The 24,706-nt window shown below is 42.9% G+C and overlaps 1 protein-coding gene across 1 annotated transcript in view; it reads right to left on the reverse strand.

The window, feature by feature from the left end:
• The window catches only part of LOC133964691 (regulating synaptic membrane exocytosis protein 2-like), a 57,877-nt gene extending 33,792 nt beyond the window's left edge, over positions 1-24,085 (reverse strand). Inside the window, exon 1 of the mRNA XM_062398916.1 lies at positions 23,889-24,085. Coding sequence (XP_062254900.1) covers positions 23,889-24,073 — 185 coding nt within the window. The 5' untranslated portion in view covers positions 24,074-24,085. The remainder of the gene's footprint in view (positions 1-23,888) is intronic.
• Positions 24,086-24,706: the final 621 nt, after the last annotated feature.

Consider the following 24,706-nt stretch of genomic DNA (forward strand, 5'->3'; position numbering starts at 1 on the left):
AAGATGTTAGGGAAGGGAGGCATCTATGAAAATACAATTTGTGTTGGATTTATTAATCTGTTGTCTATTTGTACAAGCTCACTTCCCTTGATTGTCATTTTAAACACACATTTATCAGAACAAAACTGGCCTAGGGACTCAGAACATGGAATTATTTCATTCTAAAAGTATTGTATTTCACTCTAAATGTTTAAGAGGAAAAACAAATGTGAATTCTCAACGTAGAGGATATGTTCTTCGTAAAACTGTCCGACAAGTGCACATTTGTGACATAAAATCTTGCATCAGGTAATCCTTCTTGCCACCAGCCAGAATCATGTTCTTAGTCCCATAAAACTCCTTCAATCAGCTGAATAACTGATTTAAACTCAGACTTCCACGTGTAACGTGTGAGATTTTGAAAGGAAAGGCAGATACCATGACCTCAGAAGCTTCAAAGCTGAGCTCCTCCTTTGATACCTCACCTCTCCCACAACAGTGGGGGTTGGGGGTATCAAATTTGCTTTGCAAGTTTAGGAACACCACTTAATTCGACTTTCTCAGGTTCCTCCGCGTTTAATGAATCATTTGCACGTGTGTTTCTATATCAGGACAGTTGTAAGGTGAGATAGCGAACACCCTTGGACCATACGGTTAGATAATGATATTACCGGCACCCACAGTTAGTATTTCTCTAATGTATTACTAATAAGAAGTCATTGGTGATCAGCACACACTGTAGAGCCCATCACCCTGCTTGCCTTTGCCAGTGCAGCATATATTGTGTTACTGTTTGTGTCCTATAGATGGCCCCCTACTGAAGCATTACACTTGATCTTATACAGAAGATCCTTAACTCCTAACCAGCCCTGAGAGGCTCCTGAAAAAACCTGCATGGACTCCTAACATGCATTTTGTATGACACATGTCAATTGAGCGTCTCCTTGGAAACTAAACACTGGGCTGACTTCATAATATGGCGATTAGAATTGGTTTCGCCCCACATATCCCCTGCAACATTCATTAGCACTTGTGAATTATTGAGCAGCGCTATCCTTTTACCACATACAGCTCTGCATTTGAGATAAACGTGCTTCCTTTACTCACAACCAGGCCATCAGAGCCCAAATGTGAAAAGAGCCACACCACCTGAAGACAGCCCGCGTGTGTCCATCACATGAGCAAGTCTCTGTGCGATGTAAAACATTAGGTAGAGTGCCAGTAGCATGCCCCTTGTTGTACCCACTAAGGGATTCAAGAGCTAATTGTGTCAAACTCATTGTGTGTTTACTAAGCGGAGATTAGTTAGTATTCTTGTTTAAATCATCCGACCCAAATCTAGTTTACTGACAGAGGGCCTGATAACACCGTGATGAAGACTACTACAAGAGGTGAAGAGGTCAGTGAAAAGAGCTGTAAAAGATAACCAATGATAACCTCTCCCTTCTACTGTATCAGGTCACTTCTTGAAACGCTAAACTTGTGTGATGGGGATTGGATTCAGCTTAAAAAAACAAATGCACCACTTTAACTGTAGTCTGTATTGACAGTGTTGATTCTAAGACAGATATTAGGCAGCAAGAATGAGCAGATTTTGGGGAATAGGAGAGAAAATACATGTACAGTAAAGGAGTGCGATCACACATGATGAGAAAGGTGTGCACAAGCTTTAAAAACAGAGCCAATGTGGTAAACGGGTAAAACGTGAAGAGGTAAACAAAGACTATGTGGAGTGAAAGTAGACTCGAGTGGCAGCGGGCAGCTGGTACACAGAGTCCATTCCAAAGGGTCTACTTATTCGGTCAAACACGGTCAAATGTGGGTGACACTGCTGACGAGTAATCATACGCTGCTCATTGTCCCGTCCCATGCTAGCGTATCGGAGCTCTCTTACCTCTGGGCCACACCAGAGCAGCCACAAACAGCCGGTAACATGAGCCTCTGTCTTGGACATGTGACAGCAAGGCTGAACTACTAGACTTTGTTTTCTGCCACAAACTGAGCTGAATATTTACTCCTCCATCATCCTTGGTATATCACGCTGCCACAGAAACTCTCAGATATTAGAGAGGAGCAACTGCCTTGTGTGTGTGCGTTACAAATATATATATATATATATAGTACAGACACAAGGCAGTCATATCACATATTTTTAAGGCAGACATATCACCTTAAAAAGGTGGTATGGCTAACACATTTATAGACTGTTTCCCATTTACCTTTACAATAAACAGAAAAATGTGTTGAGTTCCTAGCTAACAGCCCGTCAGTTTTTATACTTTCTTACTTTAGCTTGGTAGCTGCTCTTCTCTTTGCTCAAGCTAGCTGCCAGTGCTGAGCATGGAGCATATACTGGGTTAGTCGGATTAGTCTTTGCTGAAAACATTCTCCTGCTGCAGGAAATATAGTTGTGATACAGAACCAAAAAAACGAAATTAGACGACCTTTTTACATTACACATAGTCATATGAAAAAATGAATAACTACAGAATGTTTCTATGTAAAGTGGTCAAATTGAATTTACCTTACACTTGAATTCAATGTCCTTTCAGAGCATTGAACGCCGAGAGGCGACTGTGGCCGCCGCCCTTTAACTAACTGTGCAGACCTTCTTCACAACTTGCAGATGTAGCTAATGGTCTTAACATTTAGCTAGCATGCACCGTATGGAAGCAGACATTTAGACTATTATGTTATTGAATAAGATGGTTTAAACATGGCTCTCTGACACTTAATGAAACAGACTCGTTACTAGTTATTAACGACACCTGCTTTCATGGCTGTGATGAATCACAAGTCAGAAATCCCTCACTCATTACTACATAGTCCACTATAGTGAGTTCGCCATTTTGTATGCCGAATGTTTGGTGAAGTTTTTTCTACCCTATATAGTGCTCTCATAGTTAACCCTAACCCACAATGCATCGCGAAAAGTAATGCACAACCAAATATCCCTAACTGACCAATATATTCCACCGTGCATTGTACTCAAACCTCAGAGACCAGAGGAGCGAGGGCAGTCTATCTCTACAAATTATCGTACGGTATCTTTGCACATCCAGTTTCAAGTCCAATGCACCCACCTCTCTATCACACCTGAGCATTGTTTACTTACACATAGGGTTGCAGGTGTAAACCAAATACTGATTACAAATAATTTAAAAAATTAGAACAAATCAGTTTTCAACTTCCTGTCTCTAACTTCAACATGGAGTTATGCAAAAGGTCTGTTGGAGATATCAGCTGTTGGACTACTGGAGGAGACATGCTGTTGTGGCACCATTTTACTCTTTTTCCACATTTACATTCATAGGCATTGAACTTTTAGCATAAATATATTGATTTACAAAGCAATATGTAAATAATATGCCAATAAATGCAGGTGTTTGAGGGGAATTCCTTCTAGTTGGTCCTGATAACAGCTTTGGAATACATAAACATAATGTATATAACATCATTTGTTGTCCTCTGTTGAATTGAAAATTCTACCACCCCACACAGCATTATGTCATTTGTAAAAGCAAAATCCATCACTCTTACACCATCAGTCTCTCACATGCTTAAACACAAATGCTGAGAAATGTTCTAATATCCACTAGAGTCAAACATACCGGCGTCCAGCTGCTGGGGCCACCACTGTATGTTTGTGCCTGCTAGGTGGAGATCAAACAGGGTCTTTGCTATTACTTACGCGTCTGGCTCTGGCTCCTTGTCATTTTGGGACTTTTGCTGGGGCTGAAGAACGTTATTTACCAGCTCAGTGATCCCACTAAAGGGAAACCACCTGTTCAAATAAGGAAAGTGTGACTGAAACATCGCAATGAGTCATCATGGGAGAAAACAATCTATCCTGAAAAGGGTTTTTGAGGAAGCAGGGCAGTTTCTCAGAAGTGAACAATAGCAGGGACATTCACTACAACCAGCGAAGAGAGAGAGGAAAAAGCCGGGCAGAGCGGCAGTCGGTGGAACATATACAACTAGTTGGAAATACAGTGAGAAAGACAGAAGAAGAGAGAAAGATGATACGCACAGCTTTAGTAGACGGTAGGAGAGAGAAAGCAGGAAAGCTCTGCAGCCAATGGAAATGAGAGCTGCATCAAATGCTGAGCTGAGGGGAACAGGAGTGCTATTTACTAAAGCTTGGTGGTGGAGTGGGGGTCAGGTTGTTGGACTGGTTAGGCCTGTAGGTAAATTTAGTGAAAATGCAGCTACACTTCAGTAGAGGGGGAAAGATGCATCTAGCCCACAGTTGTTGTCAAATTACAAGGCTGCAAGAGCCAATCAGTTGTCCCCCTGGATGGGAGTGGGCAGCCAGTTAGAGACGATGGACAAGGGGAGAGGGTTTGGATAGGGCCTGGCTATAAAAAAAGCTGTATGAAAGGAAAAGCCTTTGCCACTGATGTCATGGAAGCCGACCATTTAGCGACCAACACAAAATCCAACAATCTGGTCATTGCTATTTATTGGAAGCTAATACACAGCGCGGACGTCATGCTTCCACAGCAGTTTCCCATGACATTAGTGACATGTCTTTCATTTTCCTCCCAGACAAAGAGGAGAAAGCCACATGAAGCACAAAGCACCCACTGACAGGAAGAAGTGTCAAAGCCTGGAGCACTCTGGGTAAGGGAGTTTACTTACTGTGCTGGCTGAGGCTTTGGTTCTTCTTTGATCCTAAAACATGAACAACAAAAAAAAAAATGTGCACAGCTCAGTGCATACAGAACACAAAGAGATGAGGAAAACATACTAAAAGACTCAAAATACTGACACAACTGATGACACTTAAGATGTGTATGGCCATAAATCATGCTTAAACTAAAATATGAATAATAATGCAGATATTATAGATGATATTTGATGATGATCACAATTCAATGATGAAAATGGTTATGAGGTAAACAACATGAAAAAAAATTGCAGAGTGAATAAAATTTGGTCTGGACCAACGTAAACTTTGAAATGGCTGCTTCATGTGAGTAACACCCTCTTTCACACTAGCATGGACAAGCAAGCGAGCCCACTACTCTACTTCCCAGAAGTCATAGAGAAGCGTCTCCACAGGTTCAGCGTAACCAGCAAGCAGAGCGGTTGGGCTAAGTGACTTTTGCTGCCTCTGTAACTTCTACTATGCCGAGTCAGCAAAACATGCTTGATTAGATTGATGTCCATTAACACATCAAATACATTCGCCAGTTATAAAAAAGCAATGTAAATGTCAAAAATAAGCAGGACTTGGAAAAGGCTATGGTATAGATCATATCTTGATTTGATGGACTTGATGGATGGACCTAACCTCCATCCATCCATCATCTATACTTATCCTAAGAGGGTTATGGGGGGCTGGAGCCTGTCCCAGCTGACAATGGGCGAGAGACGGGTACACTCTGGACAGGTCACACGTGTATAGCAGGGCCACCATACAAACAACAATTCACACTCACATCCACACCTATGGTTAATTTAGAGTCTCCAGTCAACCTGATCTGCAGGTCCTTGGACTGGGGGAGGAAGCCCGAGTACCCAGAGAAAACCAGCACAGGGGAAAATGCAAACAGAACACAGAAAGACGCCAGCCAAACCAGAATTCAAACCAAGAACCCTCTAAGAGGCAACAGTGCTTACCACCACAGACCTGACGTAATATAAATATAAAGAAATACAATATATAAATTCATAAAATATACATCTGAAGACAAACCGATGCATGTTTGGTGTATCGGGCCTCGTACGTCCCAATAATTATAAATGTTTGCCTTTATTCTAAGTAGAAACTGTGATCCTAGAATAACCAAGGAAGCACAGCCAGTATTCACACACACACACACACACACACACACACACACACACACATCACCACCATATGACTGTCTAGCGTCTGTCTACCATCGTTCACTTCAGCCACTCTCTCCCAGTTTAGAGAGCAGATGCGACTAAAAGCAAAACAGAGACAAGTTGCAGCTGACGATCACACATCAGAACTTCACGCACCTCATCACCACGTTTGTACTCAACTTTAAATAGCTGTGCTAAATGAAATGCGTTAATTAGTTTGTCTGATTCTGCCTGAGTGACGCTTTTAGTGATGCAACTGAAGGTTTTCTTCATTATAAGTTAGTTTATTAATTCCTCATAATTAATTGCTAAAATGACTATCTATCCAAATAGGTTCAAATTATAATGAGGCACTTTTCAGAAGTTATAAGCAGCATCGTAAACTAATAAGTAATTTACTCTAGAACTCAGAAGCCTTTGAAACCAATTTCAGGCCAGATGATTCATCAAATTCTCCACTCAGAAAGTTACTTTAAGTAGTTAAACATACTGCTCCTACACACCAGCTGAGAGCAGGGGCCTGAGCGGGACTAAATATTGTTCAAACTATACTAAGAACAATATTCCATCAAGTAAAACTCCAATACTTATCCCACTGTGTACATTACGAGGATCCCATTCAACCCATTCAACAGACAAGCATAGAGGCAAGGAAACAGTTCTCATCCAGAGCATCAAAATACAACAACGCAGCCTCCCAGCAGGAGCAGGAGCACAACAGAGCACGGAATCTGTCTGATCTGTGTCAGACGGGTGAGAGAACACACAAGCAAAGATATAGTCCTGTGTACCCATCAGTCTCACTGCTCTGTTTTCGGATGAGCCAGTCCATATTTATCCTCTCACTGTGTTCTCCCGATGACCTGCAGCGCCGTTCTTTATTGATCCCATCAGTCCCGTCTCTGTGGTTGCATTACAAGCCTCATATTTATCTGATGGAGCCTGCCTGCCTGCCTGGACGGCTGCCGGACAAAGTGTGTGTGTGTGTGTGTGTGTGTGTGTGTGTGTGTGTGTGGGTGTGTGTGTGTTTGAGTGAGTAACTGGCTATGCTTTCACGTGTGCGTGTGTACCCATATCCATGTGTGTAGTGTACTCATACATGTGCATATGTGAGTGAGTGGGTGTGCGCACAGTGTATTAATTGACATGGGGCAGTAAAATGAGTGAGTGTAAAATGTCACAAGTGACGTCTTCAGTGTCCTGGCTGCTGCTGAGGCCTGCAGGGCAGAAACAGTCTCTGTTTTCCATCTCTAACACCTGCACTCTGCCTCCCCTGAGCCCCTCACACAAACACTGAGTAAAAAAACTAAACACACACTCGTACAGCATCAAAGATAGGGTGTGTTTAGAGCATCTGAATGTGTGATTCTCTGCTGTTCTAACAGGCAGCTTTCAGTCTTAATAAGATACATGTTGCTGTTATTTGTTAGTCTTTAGTTTTATTTAGTTGAGTATTTAGGTTAATGAAACTCACTGGCTTTGCATGGAGAAGCAGTCAGCTCTGCCAAACATTGGTGACACACTGCTCTCTAGTGGACAGATCTGCTGCATTAACTTCAAGAACTGATTTCTGAAGTTTGATGAAAGAATGTATAACAAGGTATTTACTGCCATTATGCTTTAAGTCTATATGATGTGATGTACATATGAACAGTGTCATTTAGACAGGAGAGGAGAGGTTATTCTATACCTCCCTCTAATCTGTGCAATCTCTTTTAAACAAAGTCACAGTTGTAAGAAGTTGTTAAAAATAAATGCAATAAGGTGATAATGATAACAATCATCACATCCTCCCACAACCAGAACAAGGTTGGTAACATGTCAAATGCACTAGCCAGAACAATTGGGCACAGACTTGTCAAATTAATCCCCTACATCAGTACAAAACACAGGGACATGCTCATGATGCACATGTGCAGTTTTATGTGCCAGCCCTTCTCATATACTAACCACTAAGCACAAAGAGGAACATCTGAAAGGAGTGAGACAACTCCTGAAATCTGATTAAGAAGTTACTGCTCAAATGTCCCTTACAACTGACTGACAGGAACAGCCAAGAAACTGTCCATAAGCTATACAATCCAAACAAACATTATCCGTGGATAAGTGTCACATCAGACACACATACTCTAATAAAATGGAGAGGGGATCCTTTCTTCATCCTGAGAGTTGTTACTCAATGCTGCAGTTCTTCTTGGCTCTATGCAGCTTTGAAGCTCTGTTTGATTGAACTCATTGCTTCAGTTTAATGATCAAAAACTTAACTGTAATGTTGCTGAGATCCACAGATGAACCACATGTGAACTCTGCCTCAGTGTGTCAATGTATACTGGTGCGTCTGTGGGACTATTGGTTTAGCAGCAGATAACATTTGAATATTTACAGCACTGTGTGGCTTTAACTCACAGTTGTTTAAGGTGCTCAGATTAATTATAATCAAGGAACAATAATTAGTCACAGTCAATGCAAAAATGTGTCTCACTGATGTGATTGGAGTTGTTCTGGGATGGATGGAACTACTGTATGTGACATCATATAATGTCAAAAATGCCATGACATCAAAAATACCCACTGTAGATTATAGACGATGTACTGCTTACATTTCAAGAACATGTACTTCTGTTAATTTTAAGCACTTGCAGTGCACCCCTCTCTGTCATGCTCCACTGCACTTCCACACATGCCACCCAGGGCATCGCTTTTTTCCAATTACACCAGCTCCCTGCCAAATGTGTATCAGTTGTACCCAGTCACTCTAGCAAGAATCTCTTGTCTTTCAGTAAACTGCAGCTTCCGAATGTTTTATTTCTGTTTAAAACATGTCTGGAAGATGTTGACGTGACAGCCAAGAACAGGAGAGATATGGTGACGGGACGGTGTGGTCTAGTGGTTAGAGTGGTGGCTCTCCAACAAGAAGGTTGCTCGTTCAAACCCCACTCTCACCCATCTGCATGCCGAAGTGTCCTTGGCAAGATACTGAACCCCTAAATGGCCCCTCATAAATGTTGAGTGTTCCAATTGTAAGTCGCTTTGGACAAAAGCGTCAGATAAATGACATGTAATGTCATGTGACATGTGCTTCTCTGGAAAGCTTTGGTAAGGGTGCTATGCTGTGAAGCAGTCTCCACTATATTTCTGGTGGAGATTTTTTATTTCAAGGCCTTCTAGAAATCAATGAATTTATGTCTTTCTACATTCTGTCCATGCAACTTCTTTGTAAAAGTCCTCCTATGATTTTAGAGTATAGGGTCCAAGGCGTCCCACAGTGCTCTGCAGATTTTTAACAGATCGAGTGGTGCAGCCTTGACTGGGCATCATCACTGAAATAGAAATTCTGTCATAGTGGATCTCATGGCTAGGCAGTGACCCTGCAGGCCCTCTGAGTCGACTACAGACGGGTGATAATTGGATCATAAGGGAGTAATCTGGCTCAGTGGGTAAATACCAACTACATACATCATTAACACCATCCCAGGCAGTCAGTACTGCCAGGAGATGAGGTTAATGTCTGAGTCTAATCACTCACAGGCAAGAGACCCACAGGGAAATCTCTGACCAGAGGCTGTGGCACTACTGAGTTCTGCTCTCGTGTTGACTGTAATATTATCATACAAATATTATCCACAAGTCATAGGATATAAGATGGTGCTGTACATAGGAAATCATTTAATAGTGACACCTGCAACGGAATCATGGTAAAAAGCTTCATGGTTGTAGTACTAGTTCCATCTCGGACTCCAAACATCTTCTAAAGATCTCAGACTATCTGTCTGTCTGACTCTCTCTCTCTCTCTCTCTCTCTCTCTCTCTCTCTCTCTCTCTCTCTCTCTCTCTCTCTCTCTCTCTCTCTCTCTCACTCTCTCTCTCTGTCTGTTTGTGTGTGTGTAGTTTAGGGGGCAATGATGGTACAGTTACATAAGCACAGCTGACCCCAAACTCCTCCCAGTTGAAGGTAATGACTGAAGCATTAACTTAAAGATTTGAATTGCAGTACATTGTATTATTAAAATGTATCTATGTTGTTCTTGTATTGGATCATATAACATGCATCTGTATGTGTTTGAGCACATCAGAGACCCGCTGTGGAATAACATAAACTAATTCAGTCACATCTATTCCACCTAAATCATTTGTGTGTGTGGAAGCCGACATGAGGGTCAGCAGACCAGTGGTTATTTGAGAAGTATGTAACTTCTATTTCCACAAACATAAGTCTGCCTGTAAGTGCAACGCATATCTCAAGAGAAATGTATCTAATAGACTTCACACTTGGCATGTGGCATGTGTATTCTTAGTAATCATGGGAAGTGGAGTTCCAAGTTTGGTGTGATTAGGACAGGAGATATGTTCGATATAAATATAGAAATTGAATAATCATAGACCAAGATAACTACACTATCTACAATTTGTACAGTGAGTAATAATCAAACCAAAGAAACCAATGAAGTGTATACAATGTGTAATAATAAAGAATTTCTACAGAATAATCCAAATGTGAAAACACGGATAAGGAGATGTTGGAAGAAGAAAAATGTCATACTGTTAAATCCTACAACAATTGCAACCACATTACATTAAATCAGATTTAAAAAAAGATCCACAGAGTGTGTTACTGTAGTTCGGACAGCCAAATATGGAAATCAACAAACAGCGTATGACCGTGTCAGCACTATCCCTATATATGAAACAAAAATCCTCCCATTAAACCACTTCTACCATACATTACCTACAAATCTCTAAGACAACCAGAGAATGCTCTAAAAATAGCATCTTATTTAAAGACGATAAGGTCTCGGGACACCTGTTCATTCTACCTCTTTAATAAATGCCAGCAGAAGTGCTACGAGACACTTTTCTCTCCACCTAAGAGAGGATTAGGAGTAGAGGATGGAGCGCTGATATCTTCCTCTGGCACTTTGCGCTAGCACGATATGCAGGGCAGGAGGGACGGGGACAGGGCAAGCGCCTTGGTGTGGAAGGGTTGGCCAGCGACCCACAGCTGGGCCTTAGAAAGCACAGATAGGATTCAATCCGCGAGGCACACTCATCAGAATAGGCAATCTAACAGGGCACAAGCCAGACCTCATGACCAAGGACTAATATTCGGATTGTCAAACAGGGGTTGGCAACAGCAGATTTCTCTCAGCGACGGGGAAGTGGCTAATCTGCTGCCAAATATAACTAAAATCCATCTGTTTCCTTAGATTACCTGCCAGGATTCAATTGAGCTGCTCCATATCTCCCCTCCTGAGAGATTTCCAAGTGGCAAAGAGTCAGCTAATCTCCCCGCAGCCCACACATTCACAAGTGTATATTTCCATACATGCTTACAGGAAACATACGAACAAGGTTCATTTTAATGGAGCTGATTTATTATATAGAACAACATTTAAACTATGAGCAACATGTATTCAGCTGTAGTGATACACACTGTTTCTGTTGTTGCTGGGGTAATGGTGCACACATCTTTCTTTGTATGTGAATGCTGGTTGCTTCTCCTCTCAGCGCACTTTATTCATCCTGACATAGATACATTTTATTCTGGCTGTCCTCAGCATTTTCTTGGCAGCTGACATTGTCCCATGCTCGTGTCACGACTCCTCCCATGCACGGATGAACAGCTCTACTGGGGATACTCTAGAAACTCAGCCTTAGCCCCGCCGCAGTTAGGTCACCGCCCTCTGCATTAGCCCAGTCTCTAGCTCCAATAGCCAGACAGTGTCGGCTGAATACAGCCCCCTGTGCTATACGGGCTGAGCCATCATAACCACTCCTCGAGCACCAATTCTGCCCAGTCTCACTATTGCCATATTAATTCCAGTCTCGTAGTCAGCAGAAGCCTAGACCCGGTTCCTTTTCTCCTGGTATCCCTGGTGAGGGACTATCCCATAACTGGAACATCTCAGGTTTAATCTCCAAAATTAAGACTTGCTAAGAACATCAGTTAAAAAATAAACTGTCACAGCAGTTGTGACAATTATGATCATATTCCACCCAACTGCCGCTCTCGAAACTCCCATCAGTACCATCCTCAAACGCATAAAAAAAGCCATGATGATGTCGCTGATCCCAGCTGGGAGCCGTAGGTGGGCTGTATTGAAACTGCAGTCAGCTGTCTGTGGCTCACTCAGGGCTATAATAATAGCCTGAACATGGCTAACAATAGACAGGTAATAGATACCCTGCCTATTGTTGGCCCTGCCTTTTCAACTCCTTCCTGTCCCAATTCAGCCCTACAGCACGTCACCATTAGCTCGCTTAACTAAACTGCATACAGTGTACACAGGCGAGCGAGCACAGGGGCAATCTGATATCACCTCTCTGCCTACAGGCTACACCCATCACTTTGCATAAATATTGCTGTAGATGCCATATGAAGTTACACCCCTGGAATTGTATCCGCCACCTCATGAAGTTGTCATTCAATGCCAAAGAGGCCAGAGCAGACATACCATGAGAGCTTTAAGGAATAGCACAATCAGTCAGATTAACAGATGTGACCACTGTATGACTGGAATTAAGTTGAACTTGATGGCTCTTAACATCTGTCGGCTGGCGGAAAGATAAGTTTGACTTTGGCTGCTGTAAAACACCAAATCAAAGGATTCCCTTGCATTAGCAGCTTCTTTACACATAAGCCATCCACACATCCAAACAATTTAAGCGGCCGCCCACTGGAGGATAAAGGCGTCCAGCTTCTAGTTGTAATCTGCAGCGATCGCAACCAACTCCCCCTCCTCCGCGAGGCCGGACGCTAGGTGACTGTAACTGCCTGCATTTCCTTCCTCGAGATACCACTTCAAATGTTCAAACTTATATTTATAAAAGAGGATTTCTATCTGCAGCGACTCTCCTCCACTGACCCCTCCTCCCAGCCCCCTCCGATTTCCACTAGTACACATCCAGGTCAGCTCGGTATCACCATGGCGATGGCAGCAGTATCTCAGTGGGACGAGTGATATTAAGGGATTAGTGGGAGATACTCCATCAGACTTCGGTCGAGGAGCACGATCCCGGGATCATACCATTGACTTTCTCTGTCTCCCTCCCCATCAGATGACGGGGATGAAAAACTGGCCTCTTCACTGTTTTTTCATGGTAGCCAATAAAGTACACGCTACACTACACAAACCGAGCAACCCTGAACACACACATGCACACAAACAGACACTGACTCTCTAGAAAAATGCATTTAAAGCTCACACAAAGCCACCTTCGGCCCTAGGCAGTTTGAGCAGTGGTCTGTATGCTGTACAGTATGTCCTAGTGTAGGTTACATGACAGTGCCTGTGTATGAGTGTGTTCAAACAGTTGACTTATATAAGGGCCATGGCTACATTAATGACGTCATGAAAATGGCTTCTCTTTATCCTCCCCTATTCATGTCAGTCGGCTGCTTCTGTAATCTACCTACAGCAGTATCCACTGTACATGTGCATGAGTATAATGCTGCTTAACATCAAACCCTGGATCCCTGCTACAGCTCTGAGAACAAATGACTAGCTGTGAAAGGGATGGTCATGATGGCAAAAGACTGAATTAAAAGTTGAAATAGAAATTATGTGCAGAGCAACAGAAAATCAAATGTAGAAAAATGAAGCATTAAAAGCAAGTAGTTTAAATACAAATCTAAAGTGTATGCAATATAAGAAACACAATTATGAACTAAACAGGGATTGCATAAAACTATCTAAATCTTCTCAATAAAATTACTTCACCTGTCCATATGCTAGATTATGAGGCCCGAGTGTGTGCGCGTGCATGTGTATCTCGTTACCCTGACTGTACCACATCAGTGTGGCAGACGGACACAGGGTGGCTGCATTTGTTTATAGGAAGCACTGGATGGTTGTGTGTTTTTTTTTGGCCACACAAGGCGTGTCAGAGGGACCGGCTAAGCAGCGTGCACGTGTTTGAGTCACCAGCTTGCACCTGCTCCGACCAGATGAGTCTTGAATGAGCAGAGCGTGGCCGGACACACAAACTGAGTGCTGTGTAAACTTACGCTAGTAAATACACCAGGTCACACACTGAGTAACACATCTGGGGTTAGGGATATAAAAAGTCATTTTGTTGCATTTCGTTAAGAGTGCAATTTGCGTCTGTACTAATCTGCAACATGAAGATTTGCTTATTTTGTGTCTGCCTTTACCAAAAATAGAACTGCTTGAGGTGGCTTATATGAAAACTATGAGTTTGCATTTTGGAGTGAGTCTGACTTGACTCAAATTGTTTCCTAAAATAACTTAAAGAACTTCTACCATAAGCAGCAAACCTCACCTGTGCTTATGTGTGTGTGTGTCTGGTTAGCTAGCTGCTAACATGTTTAGCTGTTAGCAGCTAGCTTGCTGCGAGGCCTTCTAGGTGTGGACTTTGCTTAAAGCTAAAACACAGTCACTAACTAGGCTGAGGGAGATGGAAACATGGTGTAAGTAAAATACAGATTTGTGCTAACACAAATCTCCCAAAAAAATGAACAATATTAGAAGAACCTGCATTAACTGCAGGATGAAGGAGAAAGGTATGTGGGGCGTGAATGGCTCACCTAGACCCTCTGTGATTCAAGACCAGACAAGCCCAGGGAGGAAAACAGATACATGGCCGTATTGATTGTTTGCAGAATCTTTGGAAATACACTCAGTTTCTTTCTTGTCAAGCTATACACAACACACACTACATATGTAGTTAGCAAGTACCTGAAGGCAACCGCAGCAATTTTAAATGGGAGTTTCTAATCCTCAGTAAGTCTGACAATAAGCACCAATATGGCTGTAACTCCGATTTTGCTACAGCTAACTTAGAGAATTCACAATTGGGATAACACAACAGAATATTTACCTCCTCGTTTAGCGGAGTCATATTTGAGTTAATGATACATAAGGCTTCACTAACAAGGTAAAATGCTAACAGGCTAGCATCAGCAGCATGTTGGATACTACTGGCACACAATTGAAACGGATCTGGAGCAAAAGTTCATGTGCTATTTCCTCACCCACGCCCCATCCTTCTACAACAATCAGCTTAGTACTTTTTCATCATTATGCTGGCTGAAAAACAAACAACTGATCAACAAACAAACACAGGTGAAAAAATAACCTCTTTTGTTATGGCAATTGGCATAAAGATGCTACAACTAGAAACCTCAATGATACAATCTATGATGACGAGTGGCAAATAAGACATCTAATTAAGCCTGTTTTAGTAAATCAATGATTGAAATCAAGTTATTCCTTTACCAACAGTCCAACACACATACAGTTGTAGGAGTTATCACTTCCAGTTCAGTTGATTAAGGTGAGCCTGAATATACTCTATTATTATGTAGGGATGTTTTGTCTTCTTGCTGGTTAGTGCCCTGGTTTTCCTGGGCACCTAAATGACCCCAGGCTTTGCTGCCTGTTTAGGTTCCTTGCTGCTTGCTGCCCACTGCAGAAAGACGAATGTCTCCACTATTATTAGTTCAACACTCTTGTGACTGACTCTCACTTTATCTATCCAGGTATCTATAACTCCTGCAAAAAAATTGTCTTGCAACAGATATACAGACACTCTGACCAATACATATAAAAGTACTTACCTGTTTTCCAGCTGGGTTACTAGATTTAGCTGATTCAGAAAATCCTCCACAGTAAGAACTAACCTGCTGGTGCATTTTATGAAAAAAAACTGAATTAAAGTTACTTTCCAGGACACGTGGCTTGAGACCTCTCCTGCACAGAGCGGGGCGTTGTCCTTTGTCTGACCTTTCATAAAGCAAACCCTGAGGGAATGTCACAGGGCAGAGAAGAGGCACCAGACCTCGCTGGCTGTAGCTATCTACACTTACACAGCACCCAGCTGTCCCACAGGTGCTGTGTCAGTGTACCCTAAGACCAACTTCCCATATGGGAAAGGGACTTTTGGGCTCCACTGTATTTCCAGTGTTTGCTTTCTTAAATAGTGAGCATAGTGCGGAGCCCAGGAGTGTGATGTGCTGAATTGGTCAACGGAGTGTATCCTCACTCTACCCCTTGGTTTTCAGAGATAGACTTGACGCTTACAATACAGATGACAGCTATTCTATAGCAGTGTTCCTCAGAAACACTAGGCTTCCCTTACAGGGTCAGATGCTGTCTATCTCCCTCTACATTGACTCAACACTCTACTATGGGGAAGGGGGGGGGGGGGGTCAATAAAATGCTCCCTTCTTGGTGCCATTTCCCTCTCTAATGTCTTCTCTCATTGGCAGGGGCCACGTTTTACTTTTTTTTACCCCTTTGTAATATGTATTATTCAGCTATGACTGTTTTTCTATTGCATTTTGTTCTCAATCAGGTTACTCTTGCACAGCAGGCTAGGAGTCTTATAGGATCACTAGCTGCTAATACTGCTTATTTTGCACTCTTGAGTACCTCACAACATCATCATCAGTTCATATCAGGGAGGAGATACGTCACACCAAATTCTTGAGCATTTTCACATGCTAGCTGAGGTAAACCCAATGCTTTCTGATCATGGGATTTAAACCTGCAACCTTATTAAATTTGGTAATAACCTAGGGCCTAATTTACAAGGAGTTTAGGGGGTTGTATCCCCTCCAATAAACAAAGCCAGTCTGTAAAAATACCCCCCTCCCCCAATAATCATACAGTTACGCTAAATACAAAATATTGACAAACAAGGGGAATGTTGGTTTCCTTGATTCAATTTATTTACCCAAGTTTGTTTTGCCTACTTTGGCTACTAGCTAGTTAATATTAGCTGGGAAGTATTACTTCTGAGGTATATCAGATGAAATCAAATATGGCCTAGAAATCCATAGTAATTGACCATGCCATTTGACCTCACAGTGTTCAACCCAAAGTTAGGGTCTTGGTATTAGCTTAAGATTTAACATTAAGATCTCCAACTGCTTCAGGCTCTGTTGACCAAGTTTAAAAATGAAAGCCTATCTTCCTGTGCTGCTGCGTAACACTGTATTACATATTTCTATAAATACATAAAACATGCCATGTTCCAAGTTACAACAATCTCGTTCTGAAACAGTTTCCTACTGTCAGGTTTCACCAAGGGCATTTCAAACTGCGCAGCCAGGGACAGGAAAATCCCTTCAAACTTTGCTTGAGGGATAAGGGCCCAGAGGAGAATAAAACCGATGCTGACGAATGCAGATGTTATTTAGAACAAAGCCCTGAAAGACAATAGAGGCTGATGCTGTGCTGTGCCACACAGGAGAACAGCAGGCTATAGGAGATGGCAGGCTGATTGCTCTGTCAATTGGGACTAAGGCGGTCATATCAGCAACGAGACCTGATAGCATCTCAGACGTCACTGTCTCTCCTCTCATTTTCTCTCTGATGTTCTCTTCTCCTTTCCTGCCCTCTCCTCTCGCCCCCCTCGCCCCTTCTCATTTCCTCTCCCCTCTCCCATGCTAACCGGTCCCAAACTTTCCTCTCAGCCTGCCCTCCATGTCCCTTATCCTGTAGTATCCTCTCCTTTCTTTTTTCAGTCCCTCAGACCATTAAACAAGTTAATATTCTAAAGCTTTCTTAAATATTACAACTGTGGAAAGGACAAAATCAACAACGAACTGATCCTTTGGAAGTATTGTCTGTGTAGTTGTATTTATTTGTGTCATACCTTGTTCTATAATATTGTCCAAACAAATTGAGCCACACTTTTGCACTGGGTGATGTTTTGCCATAGGACGTGAACGATTTCCCTCTGTTTCAGAGGCATTTGCTTAAAAATACAGTGCCCAGTCGCCTTACTCATGAAGATTTATGTCTTGATAGTAAGTCAAATGTGAAACAAAGTTGCTCCTGATGATGAATTCACAGAGAATTATCATCCAAACCAACAGTTTATCTCTGCTCTACAGAGCTCTTCAGTGTCTTTCAGTGTATTTTTTTGGTTTAATGGCCCACAACATAGCAGCCAGGGCAATCAACTTTTCTCAGAAAAATAATACATCATCATAATACATGAATAATACGATAAATACATCTCTGAAAATACTGATTGAACGCTGGCACAGCTTTTGGAAGCTGGGTGGTGGAAACAGTGGAGCATTTGAACAAGAGTATATTTCTCAGGAGGAGTAAACCAAAACAGAGCTCAAAGGAGAAGGATCATTTTACTTAAATTCATGAAACCATGAAGACATTGTGTTGCTTTAGGTCTTTTCATGCTATTTGTCTACAACAACAAAAACTAGAATAAAGTGCATGCCTTCACCAAGGCCCAACAGTCACACAACACCTTACATTAAATCAGGCCACATTAAATTAAACACATCTGTCCTTATCTTTATAATATCTATATTTATATCTTGACATATTTACAAAAATGTTTAAATAAACACCCTATCAAGCAATGTTACAGAAAGGGCTTGAAAAAAATGTATGGATCCGCCACTTTAAATTAATTGACTCCCAAAGTTAATTCGTTAGCCCACACCATACCATTCCACCAAATCAAAATGAAATCTGTTCAGTATTTGTTGTGTATTTCTGCGAAAAGACAGACAAGCAACAACGACAACATATAGCCTCCTTGGCATAGGTAAACATTGAAAGACACCAGCCTTATCTATTAGAGGGAATGTTCATTATATAGCAGTGTAAGGAGAGATATGGAGAAAAGGAGCTTGTGCAAGTACAGAGCAAGGGTTAATTTACAGATACAGTAGGTTAATGGCAGAAATGTAAAACAAATATGTGCGATAGGAGAGCACCAATAACCGCAACACCAATCAAGCTTCACCTCCACGGATTATGAGGAACTTGTGAATATATTATTTTATTTTTAATTCTAATGATGACAATTGTGCTCTAACTGGATTTCCTGTCCGGCTAAGCCAAAATACTTGACAGCATGCCAGCCTTCCGTAACCAAAACACATTGTTACTTTAATTAGCATGATGATGTATTCATCTGGCGTGCATTCTGCTTTATAGAGTCAAGACAGCATCCTCTCTAGCCTCTCTCTCTCTCTCTCTCTCTCTCTCTCTCTCTCTCTCTCTCTCTCTCTCTCTCTCTCTCTCTCTCGCACACGTGCGTTTTCCCTTGGGGACAGTGATGGGGGATGGGCGGCTGTAGAACGCTCATGACAGAATCTGCTCTTTGCATGGGAAGGCGAGTGAGCATGCGAGTGAACTGAGAGAACAAGAAAAAGGCAGGGGAGAGAGAGAGAGGGTGTGTGTGTGTACTGTACATTGTCCATTGGGAAGAGCATTACCTTGCCTCATTTAAAACCATAGGTCTCTCTCTCTCTCTCTCTCTCTCTCTCTCTCTCTCTCTCTCTCTCTCTCTCTCTCTCTCTCTCTCTCTCTAGGTTGGAGGGAGTAACAGAAAAAGGAAATGGGATGTGATCAATCAAAGCTAATTCTAGGTCAATGCTCTTCATGTTAAACACACACCACACACGCACACAAACACACACACACAAACAAACAAACACACACAAACACGCTTTTCACCATGGCCATGTCATATGGAACCAGGAACGTAATGCTTTTTCTCACAGACAATGAAAACAAATAAATATATTTCAGAACAAAGCAGTTAATTCCAAGTTATGATTCCAGATCCTGAACCCTGATTTGCAGTGTAAACTATTAAGGTGTCACTGAAGTTACACTTATCATGAAATTTCCAAGTCAAATGATTATTAAATTATTATTAAGTTAATTTATTTCTCTCCTCACTACTATCTCGTCCTAATGCACAGTGGAGTGGCATAGTACAATAAGACAGTTGCAGTGTCTGATCTGGTTCAGGAGGAGCTTTTACTGGTATGGCTACATCCACTCTACTACATTTTAGTTTCAAAACGCATCACTGCTGTTGTCCACACTACTCCAGAGTTTTTGAGCACCTAAAACATAATTTAATGGAAACACTATTGGCCCCAGTTTGAAAAGCCCATTGGTGCATTGTACTCAGAGTACAAGTTTACAGGCAGAAGTTTTGAAATTATGACGCAGTCACCTGCACTGCCTCCTGCCACCAGCATATGTTCCACCACATCGTTGGCCTAAGAAAATTAATCCCTTGTCTTACTTTTCACTATTGTTGTTACCCATTCTTCATTTTTTCTAAAACTGTGCAACCAACTGAGGAGAAGACAAATCTGCTCCCTGAAGGTATGTACATGCACAGTGTAAATGAAAGGTCTTGCAATATACATTTTCATGAGTGGTAGTGTGGACTGGAGTTATTACAGATACAGAGCTAAGATGCTCGTGTGGACTGTTTTCGTTATAAAACACTGTTTTAAGATGATATATATAGATGTAGCCTCGGAGACTACAAGTGTTAAAAGGAAATTGATATTAATAACAAATTACGATTGTGGAGTTAACAAAGTCGTGAGCTTTTTCCCTTCGTAGTGGGGTCTAACCGAGGGGTTGCTATCCAGTTGCATTGTGGGAATTGTAGGATATGCTAAATGCTAAATTGCTTGTTTAATTTACTCACAACATACAGCTAACTCCTAACAATCGTCTATTTACAATATCTTCACCACATTGCCATGATACAATAACATTCCATTACCAGCAGACACAGCAGACCCAGAGCCCTGGAATACCAGCATCTCAGTGGGAGTCCCTCACACAAGTCAGTCATTATAATTAGCTCAGTCAAAGGAGGTCCCTGAGCGAATGACACAGTCCCCTGATCCACGAGTTTACACTGTTACAGGCACGTGGAGGAACAGTTACTGGGCTGTTATAGTGTGGTAGGAAGTGGAAAGACAACATGTGTCTGTCTGCTAATATTGGAATCATACCCCAGTACAACCACCTTTAGATGCATCTCTATGTGTGTTTATGTTCCATAAGCTTGTACCTTTGTAACAGGCACTGATTATTAAGAGCGAGAGAAATTGAAAGAACGACAGAGTAATAGAGGATGGAAATGTGAAAGAGAAAGTCGGTCAGTCCCACACTCTGCCACTCCTAGCCACCAAGCAGAACCGGCAAGTGGCCCTGGAGGATCGGAGGAGCAGGGAGAAAGGAGAAGTGGAGCCCCAGGCATTGTGTGGGTCACCCCATCACAGGCAGCTGATGCCAGCCTGTGGGATACACAGTGTCTATGTGGGAGGGGATGGGAGTCCCATAACCATCACTGTTGTACAGGAACTCTCTGATGCATTGAAAGCTGGGTTTGTGTGCAAAAATGTTATGATTCTGAGCTAAACACTTAAATGGCTGCGTCTTTGAGGGGCTTTCTAGGAGGGGAATCTAAGAATGAGCGCCGCCTCACGGACTCCAAGAAATCGACTTCTCCTTGGGGCAGCACATTTTCTACATGCGGACACACACATACACCGGCATGCTAAGAACGAGCGGCCTTTAAGAGAGAGAAGCTCATTACATGCGAGTCAGCAGCACTGGGTTTCCATCCTCGCTCTCTGTAGCACCTCTAGTGAGATGACAGTAAGTTGGCAAGCCCTTCAGCTGGAGGTTCCTCTCCCTCTCTCTCTTTCATCCCTCCATCTTCCCAGGATTCCCTTTGTTAGATTACACACAATGTTCAAACTGCCACTTTCAGCCATCCAAGCCGCAGTGGGATTGGACTGTGACAGCGTAGATGCACAGGCTATAGGGTTGGATTTTACTGTGTGGGTGTTTGTTTCCGACAGTGGCGGAAATGCTACGAACCATTCAATAACAAGTTAGTCTGCTGCTGCTGTACCTACCCTGCAGCGGAGTGAATTAATGCTGCTTCAGGATATGTTATGCTTCTTTGATAGGTAAAGAAAATGGGGATTTACTGTTTTGATGACTCATGATGAGTCACCTTGTACGTACAGACGGAGCACATTAAAACCAAACCAATATTAGCTTTGCTGTGAGAAACATTGAAAGAAAACTTTACTACTTGACCCCAACAGAGCAAGCAATCCACGCTGAGGCCCCCTCGACCTCATGGCTCACGGACGCTTTCAGTTCATGTGGCCCACAATCAAAATTACGTAACATTATGGTGAGACAGTCAGTCAGTCATGTCCCCCAAAGAACAGCCTCTTCTGCCCATGCTCAGTCATGACAAGGCTTGACATCACATTGAGACTAAGAGTGACTGAAACTGACAATCACCTTTTACCTCAGAGAAAGAGAAATAAGAGGAAACAAACGTCAGCTATTGGGGATAAGGTGATGGAGAGTGGAACATTGAAAGGGGAATTGGAGGCGGGGGAAAGGCCTGGATGAATCACGCAGCATGAACCGCAGCGGCTGAGGTAGCCGTGTCTCGGAGTATGTGAGTCATGTTTATCATGCAGCAGCACTAGGAAGGGATTGCACAACTCGCTCTCCATTAGGAATGCTGCCTTAGTGCAAACATTTACCTGATGATGGAAAACAACAGCTCTAATGCCTCTAAAAAGCTCCCAGTGAGCATGGCACACCACACACACACTGAGCTCACACTGAAGTCACACTGGCACATGCTCGGAGGCTGCAGCACCAGAAAACCAGCCAGAGATGTCATTATTAGTATTACTACTACTACTAATATTAACCATTGCTGCTTTCCTCACATGTATGTATCACTGCTATTGTGGTCATTATAACAACCAGTCTGACAGAGCTTAAATATGACGTTTACATAGCTGTTCCTGGTCCCCTCTCTCTCTTCTCTTCCACCCACCTCTCCTCTCTCCCCCATTTTTCTCTGCTCACCCCTTCCGTTCGAGGCAGATGGCCACCCACATTGAGTCATTAGGTCTCTCTGCCATCCATGGGTTTGCTCGAAGTGTGAACTTCTGTGTTTCTCCATTACACTGTATGGTCTCAATCTTACAATGTGAAATACCTTGAGATAACAAACTTTGCAATTTGGCTCCATAGGATGGCTTTGGCTTAGGAGGTAGTGAGGGCTGTCCACTAAACACAAGGACAGTGGTTCGATCTCTGGCTACTCCAGTCTGTATTCCAAAGTGTCCTTAGGCAAGACAGTGCAGTGGGTGAATAGGTTGATAGAGAAAGTGCTGCGTATAGAAACAATGTTTGAATGTGTGTGTGAACGGGTATCGGGGCTGGTAGTGTAAAGCACTTTGAGTGGTCGATTAGTGAAAGAAAGTGCTCTATAAAAATATATTTACGACTTATATGTCTATACTGAGAGTCAAGTAAAAATTGTCTAAACACAACATACTCCCGAGCAAAAAGGAGACATGGGCCTCCTTTTTCACTAAAGTTTGAAAACTACAAAAAAAATCCACAGGATGGAAACATTAAAGGCAACCACCTTGGCAGGCATGAGCCAAGCATGTTGAAAGAAACTGGAACCCAAATCTTTTTGTTTAACTAACACTACATCAGCTGAGCGTTTTTTTATTTATATATATATATATATATATGTGTGACCGGGGCGAGTCGACAGGGTGGAGTATTCCATCCATAAAGCAGAGTTATGGCGAAATGGTTATAAAGAGACGTCGGCAGAAAACACTCCCGGTCCACCTTAAAAAACAGAGCCTGCTGTGTGGACAGCTCCGTGGTGCTGAAACAGCTCCAAGCGACATCTGTACACAGGAGGAGTGGGGGCGGTGTGTATGCATTTTTTGGGGGTGGGATACACGATTTACAGAGACTTTAAGGTAGAAATCACACCCACCCCGCGTGCGCCATCGTCCCGAAAGGACACCTTAAATGATCCTTCCCAGTGTCATGTTGTGTAATCTCTGTGACGCGCGTGGGGAAAGGTTAAGCAATTTGGCGTGCTTTTTTTAACGTAAAAATGGCGCCCGCTGCTGCTGCTGCCGCTACAACCCAGCCATTATAGTAGAGATACAGCTGTGAGATACATGAGAGTACTGAGGGTGTGTGTCGCTTTATAAAGTAAATGATACTCAGACATGAACATGTAGTGTTTCCTGGAGTAGGAGGAGGAGGAGGAGGGTCAAGGAGCGACCACCAGGCGAGGGGAAGGTTCGCCTCACCTTGGCCGTCTAACAGTGGACTGATTTAGCTCCAGCATATCAGATATACACGCTGCACAAACAGACCGCACAGAAACACCCGGGGCTGAGCTCGGCACGCGCCGACACACAGCTCCTGCACCATCTCTGCTTCTTTCCTTACTTCAACATCGACTGTTCCTTCGCTTCCTCCTTCTTCTGTCGGTCCATGACACCGAGGATGATCTTCCTCTCATCCTCGGTGAGATGGCTGAGGTCCGGCATCTCCGGCATGGCGCCGGCCGCTGAGGCAGCAGCAGAAGCAGCAGCAGGGCCAGGGCCGCCCCGGGGCCCGTGTGGAGCAGACATCTTTTACACACAGTGGCTACAGAGAAGGAATGATAAAAGCACCATCAACCAGCAGCATCATGGTGGGACATCTAGCTACAAATGTGTTAAATTTCATGCGGTGAAACAGTGAAATTGACGGTGGGGTTTCGCTGGAGGCACCGTGGTTTACGCACGGCACTAGTGCACCATGCACATCTTATTATTACACCGTGCTGCAGAAATAAGCGTCAAAAACATCCATCACAGGCTTCAGCCTCATGCTGTTAAATGCTCATGATGGGTTCTGATTAATACTCACGCTGCAGCCGACTGAGCGCTGCCTGCAAACAGGCTACATTCAAGCGGCTGCAGGTCGAAAACGCACAAATTCACACATGAAATGTTGTGAAAGAGAAATCACTCGGGATCAGAAATGCTCCTGTTGGAGGCACGGGGTTGACATGCTGCAGGCTACAACCTTCAGCTATTCCAAACACAACCCATCCATCCATCCATCCAGGGAGAAGACAAATAGAAAGGGTTTGAAAATAAAAAATGAACAACTCTTGCCTTCTATTTCGCTGTCATGTTAAATCCTGTCTAACCCATCGCTGCCATTCTTTAGAGAGGTTCCACTCGCATGTTGGAATAATCAAAGGTGGCCCGGTCCGT

Source organism: Platichthys flesus, chromosome 11 (assembly GCF_949316205.1).
Source record: "Platichthys flesus chromosome 11, fPlaFle2.1, whole genome shotgun sequence".
NCBI lineage: Eukaryota > Metazoa > Chordata > Actinopteri > Pleuronectiformes > Pleuronectidae > Platichthys > Platichthys flesus.